A 20,336-nucleotide genomic window follows, 5' to 3' on the forward strand; every position below is an offset into this window, starting at 1 on the left:
GTACTTGCCTCATAAGTGAATGACCAAATCCTTACTTTAATAAAATATATCTAATGGAGAAAGGGAAGGGAATCACTGTGAAATTAAAGTGAAAGAAAGTGGTAGAATCAATGGTGCCTGGCAAACCACTGAGGACAGGGAAAGGCAGTAGTCAGAGACAACTTTAAGAAACCGAGACAAGGGGAATGGCAGAAAGGCAGTGCCATGAAAAGAATGGTGGGAATCATGAGAAAGATGGATTTCTAGCCACAGGGAAAAATGATGAATTTCACACTGGTCATTCTGAATTTGAAAGATGGTTAGGGTGGAAGTATTCGGTAAACAGTTAAAAATATAAGACTGGAAACAGCGGAAGAGATCAAGGACAGAAATGTGGGCCATGCCTCCATCTATAAAAGGGGAAAAGCAGCCAAGTACAGAAAAGACAAAACAACTGCAGAGAGAAAAGAACCAGATTGATGTAATATTACAGGAGCCAAAAAAGGGCATCAGCATTGCCAATCTGTTCACAGGAAGGTGAGAACTGAGAAAAAGTTAACAGATTTCAAGTAGGATCTTTTGATTCACCTTCCAGATAGCATGTGTTCAGAAGTCAGACTTCAAGAGGTTAAGAGGCGAGGGATTTATGAGGACTTAGAAGGTTCATGCTGCAGAATGCTCTCTGCCAGGCTGAAGAAAGCAGAAAGAGCTTGATGACTTTCACCTTTATACATCTGAGAAAGCTGAATTGAAAAAAGGTAAGATTTTTTTAAAAAATATATTCTGAAGGAATATATTCCAGGAAACCAGGAATGTGCAAGTATTAGCAGTTTGCTTCTGCCATGGACTGCTATTTACGCCCCCTTCCAAATTTACACACTGAACCTTAACCCCTAATATTAACGTAATGGTATTTGGAGGCAGGGCTTTGGGGAGGTAATTAGAATTAGATGAGGTCATAAGAGTGGGGCCTCCCCCTTGGGACACCCAGGTGGCTCAGTGGTTGAGCATCTACCTTTGGCTCAGGGCATAATCCTGGAGTCCTGGGATGGAGTCCCACATTGGGCTCCCTGTAGGGGGCCTGCTTCTCCCTCTGCCTGTGTCTCTGCCTCTCTCTCTCTGTGTCCCTCAAGAATAAATATCTAAAATGTTTTTTAAAAAATTGAAAAAAAATAATGGGGCCCTCATGATGCGGTTACTGTCCTTTTATAAGAAGAGACACCAGAAAGACTTCTCTCTCTACATGTACTTGCACCAAAGAAGGACGATGTGAGCACAAAGCAAAAAGGTAGCCATCTGCAAGCCAGGAAAGAGCTCTCACCAGAACCTGGCACCCTGATCTCATCTTTCTACCCTCTAAAAGTGAGAGAAAATACATTCTGTTATTTAAGCCAAGTCTCTGGTATTTTGTTATAAGAGCCCCAGCAGATTAAAACAGTTTCAAAAAGACATAGCTTTTTTGTACATAATACTATCAGCTAGAATCTCTTCATGAATCTAAGACAGAAGGCAGGAAAAGGCTGCAGTCATACTCCAAATTCCCTCACTAACTCTCTCCTATTCCACAAAAGTCCACAAAATTTCTCCATTATGATTTTCATGAAAAAAATAGAAAATTAAGTATAATTAAAATTGTAGATCAGAAACATGATCTGCAGGTGATCAACAGATTCCAAAAGGTATAGAGGGAAAAATAAGGAGAAATGGAATAAATACTGATCTACTGCACTGGGCAGAAACTTAACAGAAGAACAACACAAACAGACACTTGGTTTTCTTTTAAAATGAGCAAAGTAAATGTATCTCATAAAACAGCTCTAAAAACAGCTAGGAAGATTCAAAATAAATCATTTGTAAGTGAAGAACTAGCATTTATCTAAATATTGAGCTAGTGAATTTGACCCCAAGATGATGTAAAATCTCAAGTCAGAAACAGGCTTGTTAAGAGATCCTACACTAAAGCAATGTCAGCACTATGACTCTATTCAATCATAATCCATTATTTCTAAGCTTTTTTTTTTTACTCCCTAGATATTGTTTTTCTTCTCTGTTAACTAGTCTGAGGAAATCTATTCACACAGGTGATAAAATATTTGTAATGTCAAAGAGATTTCAGTGTGCATGCTAACTCTGTTCTGATCAAGTCATCCCTTTTATAAGTGCTTTTTAAGGACTCATGAGCTTCCAAAAAAGGTATTTCGAGGGTTTACAAGAAACAAACATACGAAGAAACCACACCTTATTTCCCCATTTACCACTTAAAATGTTTCTATTACTAACGAGCGAATGGCATGTCTGAACTAGTGTTAATATTCCTATCACCGAAATATTAACATCCAAATCAAACAGCAAGCTTTTGCATACATACCTATCATCCTATCATCCAAAGCAAACATCCTGGCATCCAAAGCAAACAGCAAGCTTTTGCATACATACCACATATCTAGGAAAATGGTGGGGGAGTTGAAATATAACATTGCAAAGGCTACTGGAAAAGAAGGGAGCCATAAAGATAGTGTTCACATTCCTAAGGAGAGAATAAACCATAGGAAGCTCTTTATATAGAACAGAAAGACAGAGTCTTGAGAAATCCAGAAGCTATTTCTTACTTACGAGGAGCCAAGTACTTTGGAAGGAAGAAAACACAAACTTGCCATGCCATACAGCATGGTACACATTTCGTCTTGAGCTACTGTAAAAGGTTTGACTACACAGAAAAAGGCACTGGCCACAAAAACCAAAGCAGAGAACTGTATTTATTTAACACAGAAGCATTCGCCGGTTTAAAACCAAACACCAAGGTCTCATAATATTAAAAAAATATGTGATACTATGGGCTCAAGTGTCAGGAGATATAAATTATAAAATGTCTTCAAGTAGGGGGAGAGGTGCTTTCATGTATTTTTTTCCTTTCATGTATGTCAGGCTAGTAAATAGCTACATCTGGGGAAACTTCCATTTGGTAGAATTTTGGCTCTTTTAGAGAAGACCTGATTTTCCTTTGAGGCCAAATTTGGAATCTTTTTAAAATGAAATAACTTATTAGTCTCTCAGAGATGATTTTAGAAGTCATGGTTCCAAGCAGTGCTTCTCCTATTCGCTTTTCTCAAAGCACTAATTGGATGCCAAAACAAGGGAAGAGGGCAGGTGAAACTGTGCAAAGGAAAGAGAAAAACATGTATGAACGTCACGAACATGGTTTATATTATCTTTGGGAGACAGAACACAGTCTAGAAATATTAGTGTTTCAATCATCTGTTGCCAAAGTTAACTGTTCAGATTAAACCTGCTCTTTGTGAAAATTATTCTGAAGAGGTATCATTTTAACATCTTCCCATTCAGAATAAGCTTCAGGGAAACTTCTGAAAGGCAAAAACAAACTCTGGAAGCCATAGAAATAAAATACTTAAGATATTTCTGCTATTGTATATAAATCATATACAAACAGCATTTCCAGGCGGTAAGGCCAATAAAGAGAAACAAAGAAAAAAAATCCAATAAAAATTCCAATGAAACGCTAACACCTCTAAGTCACACCAGTGTTACACTTAGAGGGAAAGACTGGTCGCCATAAAATCCTACATGACCCAAACTTGGCAAATGGGACACGGAAAGAAGATGACAAGAATTCAAAGCCCACCTATGTTATGTGAAGGAACCCAACTCAAACATATGAGACATCATCACTTTCCCATCATAGGCAAGATGAAAGAGAAGATGGGTCATGTGGCCTACTCTTACTCTATGATGTTAGTTTCTAGCAACCTTCAGTTCCCCAGCTGCAGCCACAGTAAAACCCCAGGCTCCCTTTCCCTGCCATGCCATGCAGAGCAGACACAAGGAAGGCTGCAGTTATTAAAAAAACAAAAAACAAAAAACAAAACAAAAAACAGCATGAAGCAAGCTCCAAAGGTGCAAGGCTGAATTGGCTACATTAGCTTACCATATATCTCGGATCTACTCTCCTCTGAACTAGACTTTGTCTTCTTGGAGGAGCTATCTGCACAGGAGCGGGAGAAAAGGAGAGAGATATAGAAAATATGGAGACCAATGTAAGGGGAAAAAAAATTCATGGGGGGGGAAAAAGAATGAATCATGATCAAGTTAAATCGTGCAAACACAAAGTATGAACATCACAGGTGATAGCACTTAGAACAGTCACGAACAGCACAAGTAATGACATACTTTAAAGATTTATCGAAGAAAAGACAGTGCAATAAAAATATGTTCAAACAAAACAACACGTGAATAGTCTACAAAATATATCGTCTGACAATCATTGAGGTGACATTAAAAGTCGTCATAACCTCATTTTGAAGCACTGCACACTGCTTCACCAAATCTGTCTATGGACATGGGCACATCACAGCAGAGTAATACAGAGGAGGCCAATCTAACAAGACTCTAATAATTATACGAACACAGGGCAGAAACCCATTAGCAAGACTATAACTAATCATATAAATAAAAGCCTCTGAACCCCATGATGTCAAAATTAGGTGTGAGAAATAAAGAATTCTCTTTTAATGGAGATCCGGAAGCTATACCCTACCAACAAAGCCTAAAATTAATGATTGGGATTTCATTTTTACCCACGACCCAAGATGCAGGTAAATTATTAGCTATTCACTTCTTAGTCTTACCTTCCTGGATAATATTTATAATAGTTTTTCAAAAGAACAATTTATACTAAAAATATGAAACATCTGATTAGATACAAAAAAATATACTCTATTAAAAAAAGCATTTCTTAACAAAAATATGTAAAAAGATACATTTCATTTGTGTATCCAAGACCTCAGCATTTACTTCCTTTTGTTATAGGAACATACAACTGAGTAACACTGTATGTGTACAAAGAACACACAACAGCTTCAAGTAGCAGAAGCAAAATTATCATTTTTTTATAAATTAAATACTGAATGATTTCACAAAGGAGAAAGCAAAAACACATATTTTACGACAGGAATTCAATCTATTTGTGTAAAATTAAGATATAAATAGTCAGAAGTCTACTAGCATGAAAACTTCAGGAAAGATCAACATTACTTAAAAGAGTCTCTAAGCTCAGAATATTTTTGACTGAAGAAAAAGGGATCTCTATTCATTTGCTGACTCTAAAATTAGATGATCGTGAATCTCTGATGTGGATTTTATCTAATACTCCAATTTACCATGATCACACTTGAATTTTTAAATGACTATAGAAATCTGTAGTAGTTATAGCTTTGATTTTATGAGATGCTACCGCTCATACTTAATGATTTATTTTAATGCCAAGTCCTTGGTCTGACTAGAATCTCTAATTACGATATAATGACGATTTTTATTATCATCGTTATTTTTTAATAAGAGATGCTCTACAATATTGTTTCCATAGTGGAATTGTTGAATGTTATAAATGCTTGCATTCCTCCTGAATGCAAAGGATTTATATTATATTGCTGAAGAGGAAGGAGAATCACAAGTAGATCAAAGAGTAACTCCTGGATGTTTCAGGTAGTTATACAGCTTCAGCTGAATTATTCTGAACTGCACTATTCTCAATATTCTTTGGAAGAACAAACAGTGTTTTACCTGTGGGATCAAAATCATGTGATGCACTGCGCTCAACTTTCTGCTTCTTATCTGTTGGTGACTCTCGGTTCAAAATACTCCCATGCCTAAATCAAAGCAAAGCAGTCAAATATTTACTGTAAGCAAACCAAGAGAATAAAATCTTAATTTAAAAACTGCAAGTGTGTCTTACAAAGAGAATCCTAGTAATCTTACACATCCTCATAAATCTAACATATTTTTCAAGAAGTTTTAAATTCAGTCTATGCTATGTATAATAAGGAATCTAGTTATTTGGTTATAAAAAATGCTTAAAAATAATAAAACTAGTATTTAGTATTACATCTATTTTATTCCTAGAAAGAACCTAGAAATGGGATTTAGTATTACAACCTATTTTATTCTTAGAAGTAAATTCTTTCAGTAGCTTTCACGGGTTGTTATAACTTCCATTAAACAGGTAAGAAAACAGTGCCTGAAAGTAATTCAACACATTCCCCAACCTGAACCTACATAGACTATGGTCAGGTTCAAAATCACGGTGTTAATGTAGCATGGATGAGAATAGTTTAAAAAAAAAAAAAAAGTCTTAGGCAAGCCTCACTAGACCTCTAGCTACAGAAATCAGGCAGGCCCAGATGACACCAGAATTATTATTTTCTGTATGGCTTACCCAATTATACTGATCAGATAATGGTTGGGCAGCAAATAAGCCCTCACTATGATACATACACTACTAATTAATTGAAATGCCAAGGTTAGCATTGGTATCCTGGACCATGCAATGCAGTCACTAAAACTGATAAAAGCACTAACATAATTAGGAATGATATACTACCTACATTTTAAATAATATTTATGACACCTAGGATGAGAGAGCAGTGAGAACAAGTACTGAGGAAAAGGCATTTAATTCCAGGATATGAATACATATGGAGATATGGCTCATGCACAGGCATATTTGAACATTTTGGATTTTTTCCTTTACTGTCTTAAAGTAATTAAGACTGATTCAGTTTGCCAAAGTTCATTAACCAAAGGCAGCTGTAGTTACCCAAGTGATAAAACACATCAAAAACTGGCAAACCATTTACACTCCTCAAGCTACTCACAACTGGAAACAGTCACAATAGATTTTAAAATTAAATCTCTTCATAGGGAGTGACCTTAACTATCAATTTGAACAAACTTTTAAAATGCTTATATTAAAAACATTGAAAATGTTATCAAAACAATGCTGTCTTCCAGAAAAAATATGCAACACCTGTTCTATTTTAAATTTGTAAAACATTTTGATATTTTAAACTACTTAAATCCACATTTTCAAAAGCCACAAAAATCCGCCATAATTTCGAAGGAATGCTTCTAATTAAGATTTAACCTAAGCGTACGAAGGGCAACTGAACAACTTACCTTATAGGTTTTTTGAGGGGAAACCTGAAACAAAGGGGGAAAAAAAAGAAAGATGTAGTTATTTCACTTATAAGATTGTTACTAAATTTAGCCATTCTACTAAACCAGAATAAGACATTTACATCTTATGCTAACTTTCCCAAAGCAAGACTCAACAAACAGGGTAAGTAAGAGTAAGAAGCTGGATGCTATTTTTAAATATCTCCTTAGATAAATCTTAAATTGCAGGTGCATTTACCATGAACTGTCACTGAGTATAGGTTCTCTTTGTAAAAATCTAAATACTAATAGCAACAGTTAAATTTATTGAGAGCTTACTAGATACTAATCACTGTACTAAACTGTTGACACGTGCTATCTAATCATAAAAGAGATCTATAAACCTATATCCATTTTACAGATTTTAAAAAACTAAGGCAAAGAGAAATATCTTACTATTAAAACGTTAAGTTTTCCTAGCAAGGAAAGTTTCCTCCTGTCCATCACTACTCCCCATCCCCCAAGATATCTGGGTGCTAATTACTGCTCTATGGATCTGTGTCTACTTTCCTCAAATTACAATTCTCATTTATTTGTGTTTAGCATTTATAATAGAAATCTAGAGAAAATACCATTGCAGTACTACCAGTTATTAAGACTATGTTCCAGGGGGATCCCTGGGTGGCTCAGTGGTTTAGCGCCTGCCTCGGGCCCACAGCGTGATCCTGGAGTCCTGGGATCAAGCCCCACATCAGGCTCCCTGCATGGAGCCTGCTTCTCCATCTGCCTGTGTCTCTGCCTCTCTCTCTCTGTGTGTCTCTCATGAATAAATAAACAAAATTTTTTTTTTTTTAAAAAGACTATGTTCCAAAAGTAGAAAACAAAGGGTACATCTTTTCTTTCTTCGGTTCTATAAGCTATTAAGAACTACTGTATTTCCTCTTGGTTGCCTTTTTTGAAAGAAATATTACTGGAGGCTCCAGTAAGAAGAATTTGATGTTACACATAAACACTAAGTCTACAAGTGTTTTCAAATTTCCTTGAGAAGAATTTGATGTTACACATAAACACTAAGTCTACAAGTGTTTTCAAATTTCCTCCTATTCCCCTTTTCAGGTCTGTCATTTCAGAAATTACCTCAACCCATGGCATTTTATGTGAATATTATTTAGCCTGGGTAATAAAAATGGGGTTTATTAAGAGTATCAACAAAACTGTTTTAAAGTTATTAGTAAACACAGTAAGAAACAAACATAAAACAATGATACTTGAATGCTATTTTATTTGGCCTGGAGACAGTTTAGTTAAAAAATAATCTCTAAAGTAAAAGTTTAATTATAATCTCCTTTAACTCCTATATAAGCCAAAAGTGATCCAAAGAAAAAGACAAAGAATCTGAAAACTTCTATAATGAGTGCATGTTAACTCCCAACAAAGTTAGGGATAATAAGGAAAAGAGATTCTGGGATAAGAGTACACTGCTCTAGAGAATATACTGATGACAAAAGATCATCAAATTGTCAGAAATAGGAAGTCCATCCTTACTTGTTAGGGGAGTGGGGAGGTGGGAATATGTTTTTTAATTTAGAAATGAATATAGAAGTTGGCAGAAAAGAATTCCCAACTGAGTTTCTACAAAGGATAATACCTGCAGTTAGCAACCTTAGCCACTCTTCCTGATAGCCATTATAAAAACTCCTACCCCAAAACAATGCTGCTTGCGTCAGGGACTGCAACATCCAGGGAGATTCTGGTAAAGAATCCCGGAAGTTCCCAGACTAGTGATTGTAAACCAGCTTCCTGAGCAGCTTTCTCTTATGAGGGAATGGAAAAGGAGGGGAAAGAGGACGATAAAAATGGAATGAAAAGATGAAGAACAAGGACTCCTGTGCAGTAAAATTTGTTTATCAAAATCTACTTACTATATTCTTAAAGAACAGATGAAGAACTTCTCTCAAACAAAAATTTTTAAATCAATACTTTTTTCTACAATCATTAAATGCCACAATTAGCCCAACACTAGGCTGACAAAAGAATTCTGGTGCACAAAATCCTCTATTTTCAAGTCCCTGTCCATTCTGTACCCAATTATAAAACTGTGACAACCTCCTCTGGTGAGATATTTACGGGAAAGAGCTGTAGTTGAATGCTGAATTATGTTAGATGTGCTTAATTAAACTGTATGTGGCTTTTGAAAATATATCGATGGCTTGGACATCTAGCCAACATTGAACATGTTTGTGCATACTTACATATGTGTGTATGTATGTTTCCAGATGTAAGACGAAGTCCAAGTACCAATATGAAGAACCACGATTTAAAAAGCAAAGTGTTGTCAGAAATTTGAGCCACTGGAGTAAGATAACTAGATGCTCTTACTTTTGATTACCTATGATACTAAACATACTTGAATGCCACAAATCCTAAACAAGAGCCTAAAGGGTCACAATTACATTTATTCACTTGATTCAGGGTGCCGCCTTCTTTATAAGTTCTGGGCTGTAATATTAACCCCATATGTAGTAATATATAGAAGCTCCCCCAAAGTTTTAATTTTCATATTCCTCCCAATATGTTATTACAGTGTAAAGGGAGTTGTGATTTTGTAATTAAAGAACTCTAACTCAATAAATAATATTTCCTTTAGTAAAACTTCCAGTTTTAGCCAGGCTTAACCATACATATACACATATTTAACTCTATAATATATATACATGTATATGATTTTCCAATCAGGTTATCCCTTTAAGACTGTTAAAACAGAAATTCTTTTACATTAAAAAAATTGCAAACGGCTGTCAAAGTTTGTGTTATCATATGTTTGCTTATAATATATAGCCTATTAGAAGTCATTTTTTCCTGTTATAGATGATTTTTTTTGTGAGAAAAGAGACAGCCCTTGACATTACTCCTGTGAGAAGTGTCCTGAAAGAAAAAGAGAGATAACACACTCAAATCTTAATCTACCCTCCTCTCCTTCAAGGTATTAGATGGTTTTTGGGGGGTTTAGTTATGATGAAGAATTTGGGATTCGGGATGGTTCTTCATATGGGATGATTGAAACATAGAGTTCAGTTCAGGATATTTTACCTATACTGGATAGCAGGCAAGTTTTCATTAGCAAACAATGTTAGCTACTAAATTTAGAATTCTCAAAAATTCCATTGTAAGATACATCCTGATTTTAGCAATGTTAAATGGCAGGGTGAAAAGCCCGTGCACTTTGGAATCAATGAAATATGCCACTGGCTTATTGGAATTCATGCCAGTCCAGAGAGTTTCTAGACAAAGAACTCTGCAAAACGGACCACAGATTAAGTCTAAGGCTCCATCCTCATAAAATGATAACAAACGTCAATGCAAAAAATATAGCATTCCCATACTGTTATAGTCAACAAAAACTGCATGTGATCTCAAGGCCTCAGGGATAGGAGTTCCTCAGGAAAAGCCCCCAAATAACAAGGTTCATAGTCTAGTTTTGCAATTTAAAAGGTGTCCTTACATTTGTACATGTTGCTTAACCTAACAATCATCTGTAAAATAGTGATACTATTTCCTACCTTACAAATTTGAGAATTAGAAAATGCAAAGCATTAAATCAGAAACACTGCCTAGCACATACATAACCACTTAATTATTATTAGCTGTTAGAACAAAAATAAAATCTGAATTTTAGAGACAACTTCAAATTAAGTAGAAAAGAAAAATAAACTTAAAGACTAACAATGTTCACATAGGTTTTTAGCTCAGTAAAATCCACAGAAATGCATAATTCAAAGCCAATGATGAAACTATAGGTTTAACTTGCCAAGTCATATAAAATTAACGTCAATACTCAAGTTAACAAACTTCCCAGATGCTGCAGGGTAAGAGAAAAGATCAGGTTACAACCCAAACTTTTAATTTTCCTAGCAAGTAGGGTCAGTGATTTTTTTTTTTTTAAGCCTGTGAAACTGTTGACCATACCTGCCACTTAGCAAGAAAGTCCATTATTTCCGTATCTCCTTTAGAGTATCAAGAATGATTAAGGCATTCCATGTCCTGGATATAAGTCAAATTTTTTATTTATCTATTTCCTCAAAATAATTTAAACAGCCTAAAGCACAACACTAAAGTTTGAAATTACTCCAATGTGAATATGAACTAGCTAGCTCCAGTATTATATCATTTTTCACAAAATAACAAACAAAACAGCTAAAAGGGCATTTGTCTGCAATACATAAGTACCCTTAAGTATAGGGATTTAGAACATACTGCTGACTTCAGCTAACTGTTAATTCAATCTTTCTATCTCTGGACAGTAAGATTCATAGAACCAAAAGTAGTAATGACCACTACCACTCCTCTCCCCCCAAAAACACCAGTCATAAATCCTTTAACCACCTACAATTTATAACTGGTCTAGCTTAGAGTCACTAAAAGAACTAAAAACTATGGAAATAGGAAAAAAAAAACAAAAAAGCCTGAAATTTATCGTCCATTGTACCTTCTCATTAGGATTTAAATCTAAAGCATAAAAAGTTCTTAGCAGAGCTGGCAATAAACATTAGTTATATCAGAAAGATTCAAACAGAAGCTACAGCTGACAGGATGACTCATGGAGAATTTTCATGGTGTTATTAGTTTTAAACCTCTGGACCTTGCAATACAAAACCACAGAAACAAGGACCAGGGATCTCAGTTCTGGTGTAAAATCCAAAAATGATTCACTAGAATGTGATGTAAGAAGATCTCAAATTAACTTCTTAAATATAGCTTAGGACACTGCCACTTTTATTAAAGAACTTAAACACATGAGGACCCTTAGTAAGTGGCTCTTCTTTCCTGGATGTACCTTGACAAACCAAATAGTAAATTCTAAATTATTTTAATTGCCTCTGCCAGATATTATAAATTGGATATTCGTTGTTTCTGAACTGAGAAAAGCAGTTCCAAAAAAGAAAAAAAAAAAACAGCTCATTTATTACAGGCTCTCATTGACAGTCTAGAACAGCATCACTTTTGGGAAAGTCTCCTGTAAGGTTGCTAAATTACTCTCCTTTGAGATCATGAGTATCATCATTAACTTACACAGAGTCTTTTCAGACTTCCAATTATTCACTTCAAAAAAAAGTACAGGGAACTGCCAGAAAAATTAATGAGACCCTCAAACTACTACTTAGTATTTTCATTCCATTCGATATCACTCAAACTATCAAATCCATGTTTACATGAAATATTATCATTAAAGAAATATAAACAAACAACATAGACTCTACAGAAGAATCTCAAAATTGATAAAATAGTGATGATATGTAATTTTCATTTTATAGGGATTTAAATTTCTTTTATTTAAATTCAATTTAATTAACATGTGCTATATTATTAGTTTCAGAGATAGAATGATTCATCAGTTGCATACAATACCCAGTATTCATTACATCATGTGCCCTACTTTACGCCATCACCCAGTTACCCCATCTTCCACCCTTCCTCTCTTCCAGCGACCCTCAGTTTGTTTCCTAGAGTTAACAGTCTCTTACAGTTTGCCTCCCTCTCTGTTTCTGTCTTATTTTTCCTTCCCTTCTCCTATGTTCATCTGTTTTGTTTCTTAAATTGCATATATGAGTGAATTCATGATACTTGTCTTTCTCTGACTTATTTTGCTTAGCAGATAGGGACTCAAATCTTATTTCACAATTCCCTATTTCAGAATCTGTTTGGAAAGCTGGTTCAAGATGGCAGTATAGGAATATCCTAAGCTCACCTCTTCCTATGGACACAAAAATTCAACAGCTAAAATGGACTAGTTTCCTAAGAAAAAGTTCTGAAAACTAGATGAACATTATCTCTACAGCAAAAGATAAAAGGGCCACATTGAGACAGGTAGGCGAGGCAGAGACATGCTCTTGCTAAAACCCCACCCCAGGCACAGTGACCCAATCAGAAGAGATCTCAAAAAATATGCAACTTTTCCCTGAGGAGTAAGGGGTTTGTGCTCCCCAACAGGCACCTCCAATCCCTGGGTCATGCACCAGAGAGATGATCCCCCAAAATGTAACATAAACAGGAATTGGTCCAGGAGAACCACAGATATGTAGGGAACTGTGGACCCACTCCTAAAGGGCTTGCAGGCTGACTCACATGTCCTGAGACCCAATCCAAAAGCAGCAGTCTGAAAAGTTCTTAGACCATATGCGAAGGAGACCTAATTACTCATCTTAAAACAACTGCCAGAGAGGCAGGAACCTACTGCAACTCTCTCCAACAACTGAAGCACTGGAAAGTGCCATTTTTGTGATCACATTCTACCTTGCTAACACTACCTTGCTAACTTTCACAATTTCCCTCTAACCTGCCAGTGCAGGTTGGTATCCACAAATCCAGTGCCTAACCATGCCACAATCAGGCAAAAGCCCTCCATCTCCACTTCTGGTGGCCCAGCTATAGCCCCACCACAGCCAGCAGGCATGCGCAGCACACACAGGAGATCCCCCTTGAGAGCCTGGCTCTGGTGACCAGGGATACTGTAATTCTGGGCCCCATGGGTCACCTCCTACAGAAGGATATTCCTTCAAGACTTGGAGAGGTAGCTGTTTTGCCTATTACATGGAAACAAACACAGAGACTCAAGCAAAATGAGGAGACAAGAATAAGTTGTAAACAAAAGTACAAGACGAAACTTGAGAAAAAGTCCTTAATGAAAGAGGTAAGTAATCTACCTGTTAAAGAGTTCAAAGTAACAGTCACCAAACTTGGTAGAGGAACAGATGAACACAATGGGAACGTCAACAAAGATAAAACACAAGAAAGTACCAAAAAGAATCACAGAACAGAAGAATACAATAACTAGACTAAAAAAATACACTAGAGGAGTTTGGCAGCACACCAGATGAAGCAGAACTACTAGTGAGCTACAAGAAAAAGCAACAGGCTCACCCAACCAGAGCAGGAAAAAAAAATTAAAAAAATAAACAGAAACAGAAAAAGAAAGAAACTTTAGAAAATGAAGATACGCTAAAGGACATACGGAATAATATCAAGTGGAATAACATCCTCATTATGGGGGTCCCAGAAAGAAAACAGAAAGAGAAAGTGGCAGAAGACTTATTTGAAGAAATAATGGTCGAAAACTTCATTAACTTGGGGAAGGAAAGAGACATCCAGGTCCAAGAAGCACAGAGAATTCTACATAAAACAAACCCAAACAAATCTACACCAAGAAATATTATAATTAAAATGTCAGAAGTTAAAGAGGGAATCTGAAAAGCAGCAAGAGAAAAAAATTTGTTAGGTACAAGGGAAATCCCATAAGGCCATTAGCAGACTTTTCAGCAGAAAATTTGCAGGGAGAAGAGAGTGGCAAGACATATTCAAGGTACCGAAAGGAAAAAACTTCCAACCAGGAATACACTACTGGTGGGGGTGGAGAGGGGGGATGTTAATACAATACTGGGGGTGGAGAGGGGGGATGTTAATTCTACCTGGCCAGGTTAGTATTAAAAATAGAGGAGGATAGGGCAGCCCAGGTGGCTCAGTGGTTTAGCACCACTTTCAGCCCACGACCTGATTTTAGAGTCCTGGGATCGAGTCCCACGTCAGGATCCCTTCATGGAGCCTACTTCTCCCTCTGCCTGTGTCTCTGCCTCTCTCTTTCTCTCTGTCTCTCATGAATAAATAAATAAAATCTTAAAAAAAATAGAAGATAAAGAATTTTTCAGATAAGCAAAAGCTGAAAGTACATCACCACTAAACTGTCCTTACAAAAAAAATGTTAAAAGGATTTCTTTAAGGTAAAAAGCAATGGCACTAATTAATGCCGAGAAAATATGAAAGTAAAAATCTTGCTGAAAAAGGTAATATATGTAGTTAAAGTAGTGGATTAATCACTTATAAAGCTAGTATGAATGTCAAAAGACAAAAGTAGTATAAATATCTATAACTACAATAATTCATCAGTTCACATCGTTATGTGAACATAACATAAAAAGCTGTGAAATGTGACATCAGAAACAAAACATGGGCAGTATAAAAATGTAATTTTAGAATGTATTCAAATTTAAGTTGTCATCAACTTCAAACAGACTGTCATATACATGGGATGTTATTTGTGAACCTCATAGTAACTACAAAGCAGAAATTTATAGTAAGTACGCAAAAGAAAATGAAGAGAAATATGTACATAACACTAAAGAAAGTTATTAAGCCACAAGGGAAGAGAAAGGGGAAAAAGAAACAAGAACTACAAAAACAGCCAGAAAACAATTACTAAAATGACAATAAGGGATGCCTGGGTGGCTCACTGGTCAATTGTCTGCTTTCCGATCAGGTGATTTTGGGGTCCTGGGATTGAGTCCCACAACAGGCTCCCTAAAGGGAGCCTGCTTCTCCCGCTCCCTGTCTCTGCTTCTCTCTGTGTCTCTCATAAATAATTAAATAAAATCTCAAAAAATAAAAAATAAAGTGACAATAAGTACATACCTATTAATAATTACTTTAAATGTAAATGGACTAAATTCCCGAGCCAAAAAGTACAGAGTGGTTGAATGGATTAAAAAAAAGAAGACTTACATATATGCTGCTTACAGTACACTAATTTCAGAAGTAACACAGAGACTGAGTAAAAGGAAATAAAAAGATATTCCATGCAAATGTGAACTGTGCTTCTAACAGAAAAAATAAACTTTAAAGACTTTAATAAGTTAAAGAAAGGCATTACATAATGATAAAGGGGTCAATCCAGGAAAAAGATATAACATTTATATATATATATATATGCATCCAACATAGGAACACCAAAATAAATATTTATAGACCTAAAGGAATAAACCAATAAAAATATAATACTAAACATCAATAGATAAATCATCCACACAGAAAATCAGTAAGAAAACAATGACTTTACACAATACATTAGACCAGATGTTCTTAATAGATATATATGGAACATTCCATCCAAAAGCAACAGAATACACATTCTTCTCAAGTGCACATGGAATATTGTCCAGGACATATCACATGTTAAATCAGAAAGCAAGTTTCAATAAATTAAAGAAGAAAGAAATCCATCAAGCACTTTGTCCCACCAAAATGGTATTAAACTAGAAATCAATTATAAGAAGAAAACTGGAAAAAACCACAAAAATGTGCAGGCTAACCATGCTACTAAACAACCATGGTATCATCAGAGAAATCTGAGATATAAAAAAATGCCTAGAGACAATTGAAAACAGAAATACAACATTCAATAATCTATGTGATGCAGTAAAAAGCAATCAGAAGAGGGCAATTCATAGCAATGAGAACATGTTTCAAGAAACAGAATAGGGGCACCTGGGTAGCTCAGTAGGTTAAGCAACCAACTCTTGGTTTCAGCTCAAGTCATGATCTCAGATCCAGTCCTCTCTTGGGCTTATGCTCAACAAGGAGTCTCCTTGAAGATTCTCTCTCCCTCCTTTCTCCCACTGCCTCACCCCTCACTCATGTGTGCACGTGCATGCTCTCTCAAATAGATAAATCTTTTTTTAAAAAAAAGAGTATATTTGTGAACATAAAAAGAGTATGAGGGAAAAAAATGCCCTCTTAATCTTGGATGGGTATGCTTCTCAATAAGGTTTTATATAAAATGCATTAAGATTGAATGTTCAAATCTTGTAAACTGAAGTGAGAACTCTGTAAAATTTGTTGGGACAAGCTGCTTTCTCCAGATTTGCCAAAGGATATAAGTGTACTTCTGAAAAAGTAGAAAGTCTTAGTTAGCTTTTTTTACCTTTCTTATTGGGTGTCATTGAGACAAACTGCACTATTAATCTGAACTTGAGAATTTTATAACAATATAAAATTAAAATATAAAATTCAAGTATTATTCTATCTTCTATGATGTAAAAAAAGCTCTATCCAAAATGTAAATTTTTAAAAAGATTTTATTTATTTGAGAAAGCGAAAGAACACAAGAAGGGGGAGTGACAGAGGGATAGGGAGAAGCAGGCTCCTCGCCAACCAGGGAGCCTGGTGTAGGGCTGGATCCCAAGACCCTGAGATCATGACCCAAGCTGAAGACAGATGCCCAACCAACTGAACCACCCAGGTGCCCCACAAAAGGTAAATTCTTAATGTATCCCTTTAAAGCACATATATATTTGCAGTTTGTTTGAATTTTTATTAAAGAAAAAAATCTAAGGCATCCATAAAAATAGCATTCCATAGCAAGGAATATCGATTCAACAAGAAAACAAATTATTATGGATTTATCTTAAATGTTCCTAAACATTTCTTACCAAGTGCCAACACAATTATAAGAGGAATCTTATTTCAAGAATCTTAATAAGAGAAGGAAAAATGGTCAGAATTACACTAATACTCAAATCACAGAGCTCTGTTTACCTTCAGGTATTGTACTTGGTATACACTCATTCCTTGAATACAAAGAAGGCTAATTCACCATCGTATCTATACCACAAAGCTGAATAGACAAAGATTTGCCAAAAAAAATCACAGCACAAGGAAACATAGCAAATCAGAGAAGTATAAACATGGTTCCCATATACTCTAAAAATGTTCACAATTTCCTTGAACTAAACCAACACAGGCCTATTTCTTAAAAAAATAAAACCTCATATACTTTCCAGGAAGAACACAGAGAATAAGGATTATGCACATTCCATGTTTTCCACTTATAATTTTTTAAATTATATAAGAAATGCATTATGAGTATTTTAATTACATATCATTAAATTTATATGTCATACTCCTTAGTTGGTGAAATATTTCCATACATAATAAAACAGGCTATATGAATATAAAATATCAGCAAAGACTAATAAAAAAAACTGATCAGAGCCAGTATCATGACAATTAAATCTTCTATATAACACACATTCTGCATTCATAAAAGCACCTTATTTTCTTCATAGAAATTATTTTTCATTAAAACTACTTTTACTTGCTATGTATATAATGAATGTTAAAATGCAACTTTTGGTTTTAAACTAGAGCTTCTTTTCACACATGCTTTGGTTCTGGCATCAAATATTAACAGTTCTTCAATTCTTCTTAGCTATGTACTTAGTTTATCATGAAACCACATAGTCTATGCCAAATCTTTTTTTTTTTTTTTTAAGATTTTATTTATTTATTCATGACAGACACAGAGAGAGAGGCAGAGACACAGGCAGAGGGAGAAGCAGGCTCCACACCGGGAGCCCGACACAGGACTCAATCCCAGGACTCCAGGATTGCACCCTGGGCCAAAGGCAGGCGCCAAACCACTGAGCCACCCAGGGATCCCCTAAGCCAAATCTTAATACCCCAAACTTTCAAACCAGCACAAAGGGAAAAAGACCTCTGATTCTGAGGGGAAAAGAGAATTAGTTATATGCATGCCATTTCACACTTTCTTCTACAAGAGTTTTTCTTGGCCCAAAAACACAGAACTAGAATAAGGGGTATACTCTTATCAGTAACAATGGCTCAGCACTCAATTTGGGAAGATGGAGGGAAAGTGTGTTTTAAATATCTTGACATTCCTCTTAAATCACTCCAGAATTGGGAATCACTGCTTTACAATGTCCAGTTCATTTTTAATTCACTGACATTCAGTTCTATTTTTTCCCTTAGATGCTAAAAATGTGATTTATCCTAACACACTTTTAACACATAAGACTACTGATGTTAACTTCTAAATATAGATCTGTTACTAATATTATTTTCATAAAATTTCAAGATAATTCCTCTCTCTCAAGAGATTAAGGAATGAGACCATTATCTTTCCAAAAGTTTCCTACAAAGCAATGGTTTTCTACTTTTTAACATGAAGAACTATCTTCTCCAGGTGCCTGGGTGGCTCAGTCAGTTAAGCATCTGCCTTCAACTTGGGTCATGTCCCAGGGTCCTGGGATCAAGCCCAACATCAGGCTCCCCGCTCAGCAGAGGAGTCTGCTGCTTCCTCTCCCTCTACCCCTCCCCTGCTGTTGCTTTCTCTCTTAAATATTTTTTTAAAGAAATATCTTTATCCCCCCCCAAAACACATGTACAATTTTTTAAGTAAAAAAACAAAATAGAAAATAAAACTCACACATAGACTCAATACCCAGCATTTTTTTTAAAAAAATGTATTTATTCATGAGAGACAGAGAGAGAGGCAGAGACATAGGCAGAGGGAGAAGCAGGCTCCATGCAGGAAGCCTGATGTGGGACTCGATCCCAAGACCCCAGGATCACAGCCTGAGCCAAAGGCAGACACACAACCACTGAACCACCCAGGTGCCCCAATACCCAGCATTTTTATGAATACTTCTCCATCTTTTCTAAAGATAAAGATTTCTCCATTTACATATGATACAGATACAGTATATAAAATTTATCTTTATCAAAATTACAGTGTATAGGATATATTGTTTGGTAACCTTTTTAACTAATAAAACACTGACATAATTTTACATCATTAAATATCTCACTACAGCACTCATTTTAAAATGTGCTGCACACAAGCCTAAGGATTTAAAAGATGCCCCTCAAGGACCAAGAGTGGGTAGATGGGGATCCAGGCTCCCCACATCAGAGCTGCTTGGCCTTTTTTTTTTTAATATAGATGTATTTATTTGAGAGAGAGAGAGAGACTCTTAAGCAGACTCTCCACTGAGCACAGAGCCAATGTGAGGCTTAATCTCATGGCTCTGAGATCATGACCTGCCTGAGCCAAAACCAAGCGCTGCACGTTTAACTGCACCACCCAGGTGCCCCCGTAGCTGCTTAGCTTTTATTTATTTTTGTATATTGAACTTCCAAATAAGATAATGATTTGAAAAAGATATCTCTAAATAAATCCTGATAGCTGCAAAGTAGTTTGAGATATGGATATTTATGTAATTTAAACCATTCTCTTTAGTAAATATTCGGGCTAGGCCCAGGTTTTGTTTTGTTTTTTGTTTTTTCAGTAAAACAGACATTGTTATAACAAATAACCTTGTAATTCAAGTTATTCATTCCCTCTTGATTTCTTCCTTAGGACTAATTTATCTAGAATAAGGAACCTACATGGAAGTTTGCACTTGAAGAGGAGTTTGTGTATCAAGTAAACAGAAAAGAGGACTCCCTGTTTCCCTAACTCGATTCCATGGACTTATGGAAAGACATAGCAGCAAAAAGCTGAAGGAGTCATTCTGGGAATAGATCCTATAAGACAAGGGGTCAGAGTAACATTACTTTGGTGTCCAAGTTGACAAAATTCTTACTAAATACATGAAAGAGATTCTCTGTTAAAAGTGAAAACAGGGATGCCTGGGTGGCTCAGGCAGTTGAGCGTCTGACTCTTGGTTTTGGCTCAGGTCATGACCTTATTGGTGGTGAGACTGAGCCCAGCGTGGGGCTCTGGGCTCAGAGGAAGGCTGCCTGAAGATTCACTCCCTCTGCCCTTCCCCCTCTTAAAAAGA

The 20,336-nt window shown here is 35.9% G+C and overlaps 1 protein-coding gene across 5 annotated transcripts in view; it reads right to left on the reverse strand.

Annotated features, from left to right (window-relative positions):
- The window catches only part of ARHGEF12 (Rho guanine nucleotide exchange factor 12), a 155,541-nt gene that overhangs the window by 72,799 nt on the left and 62,406 nt on the right, over positions 1–20,336 (reverse strand). For 3 of the 5 annotated variants that reach the window (XM_041770742.1, XM_041770739.1, XM_041770738.1), the window contains exons 2-4: positions 6,949–6,972; positions 5,557–5,642; positions 3,923–3,979 (exon numbers count right to left, since the gene is read on the reverse strand). In XM_041770742.1, the coding sequence (XP_041626676.1) occupies positions 3,923–3,979; positions 5,557–5,642; positions 6,949–6,972 (167 nt within the window). Of the gene's footprint in view, positions 1–3,922; positions 3,980–5,556; positions 5,643–6,948; positions 6,973–8,629; positions 8,649–20,336 lie in introns of those variants that run through there. The other 2 variants (XM_041770743.1, XM_041770740.1) reach the window with 2 other exon arrangements.

This window comes from Vulpes lagopus, chromosome 10 (assembly GCF_018345385.1).
Source record: "Vulpes lagopus strain Blue_001 chromosome 10, ASM1834538v1, whole genome shotgun sequence".
NCBI lineage: Eukaryota > Metazoa > Chordata > Mammalia > Carnivora > Canidae > Vulpes > Vulpes lagopus.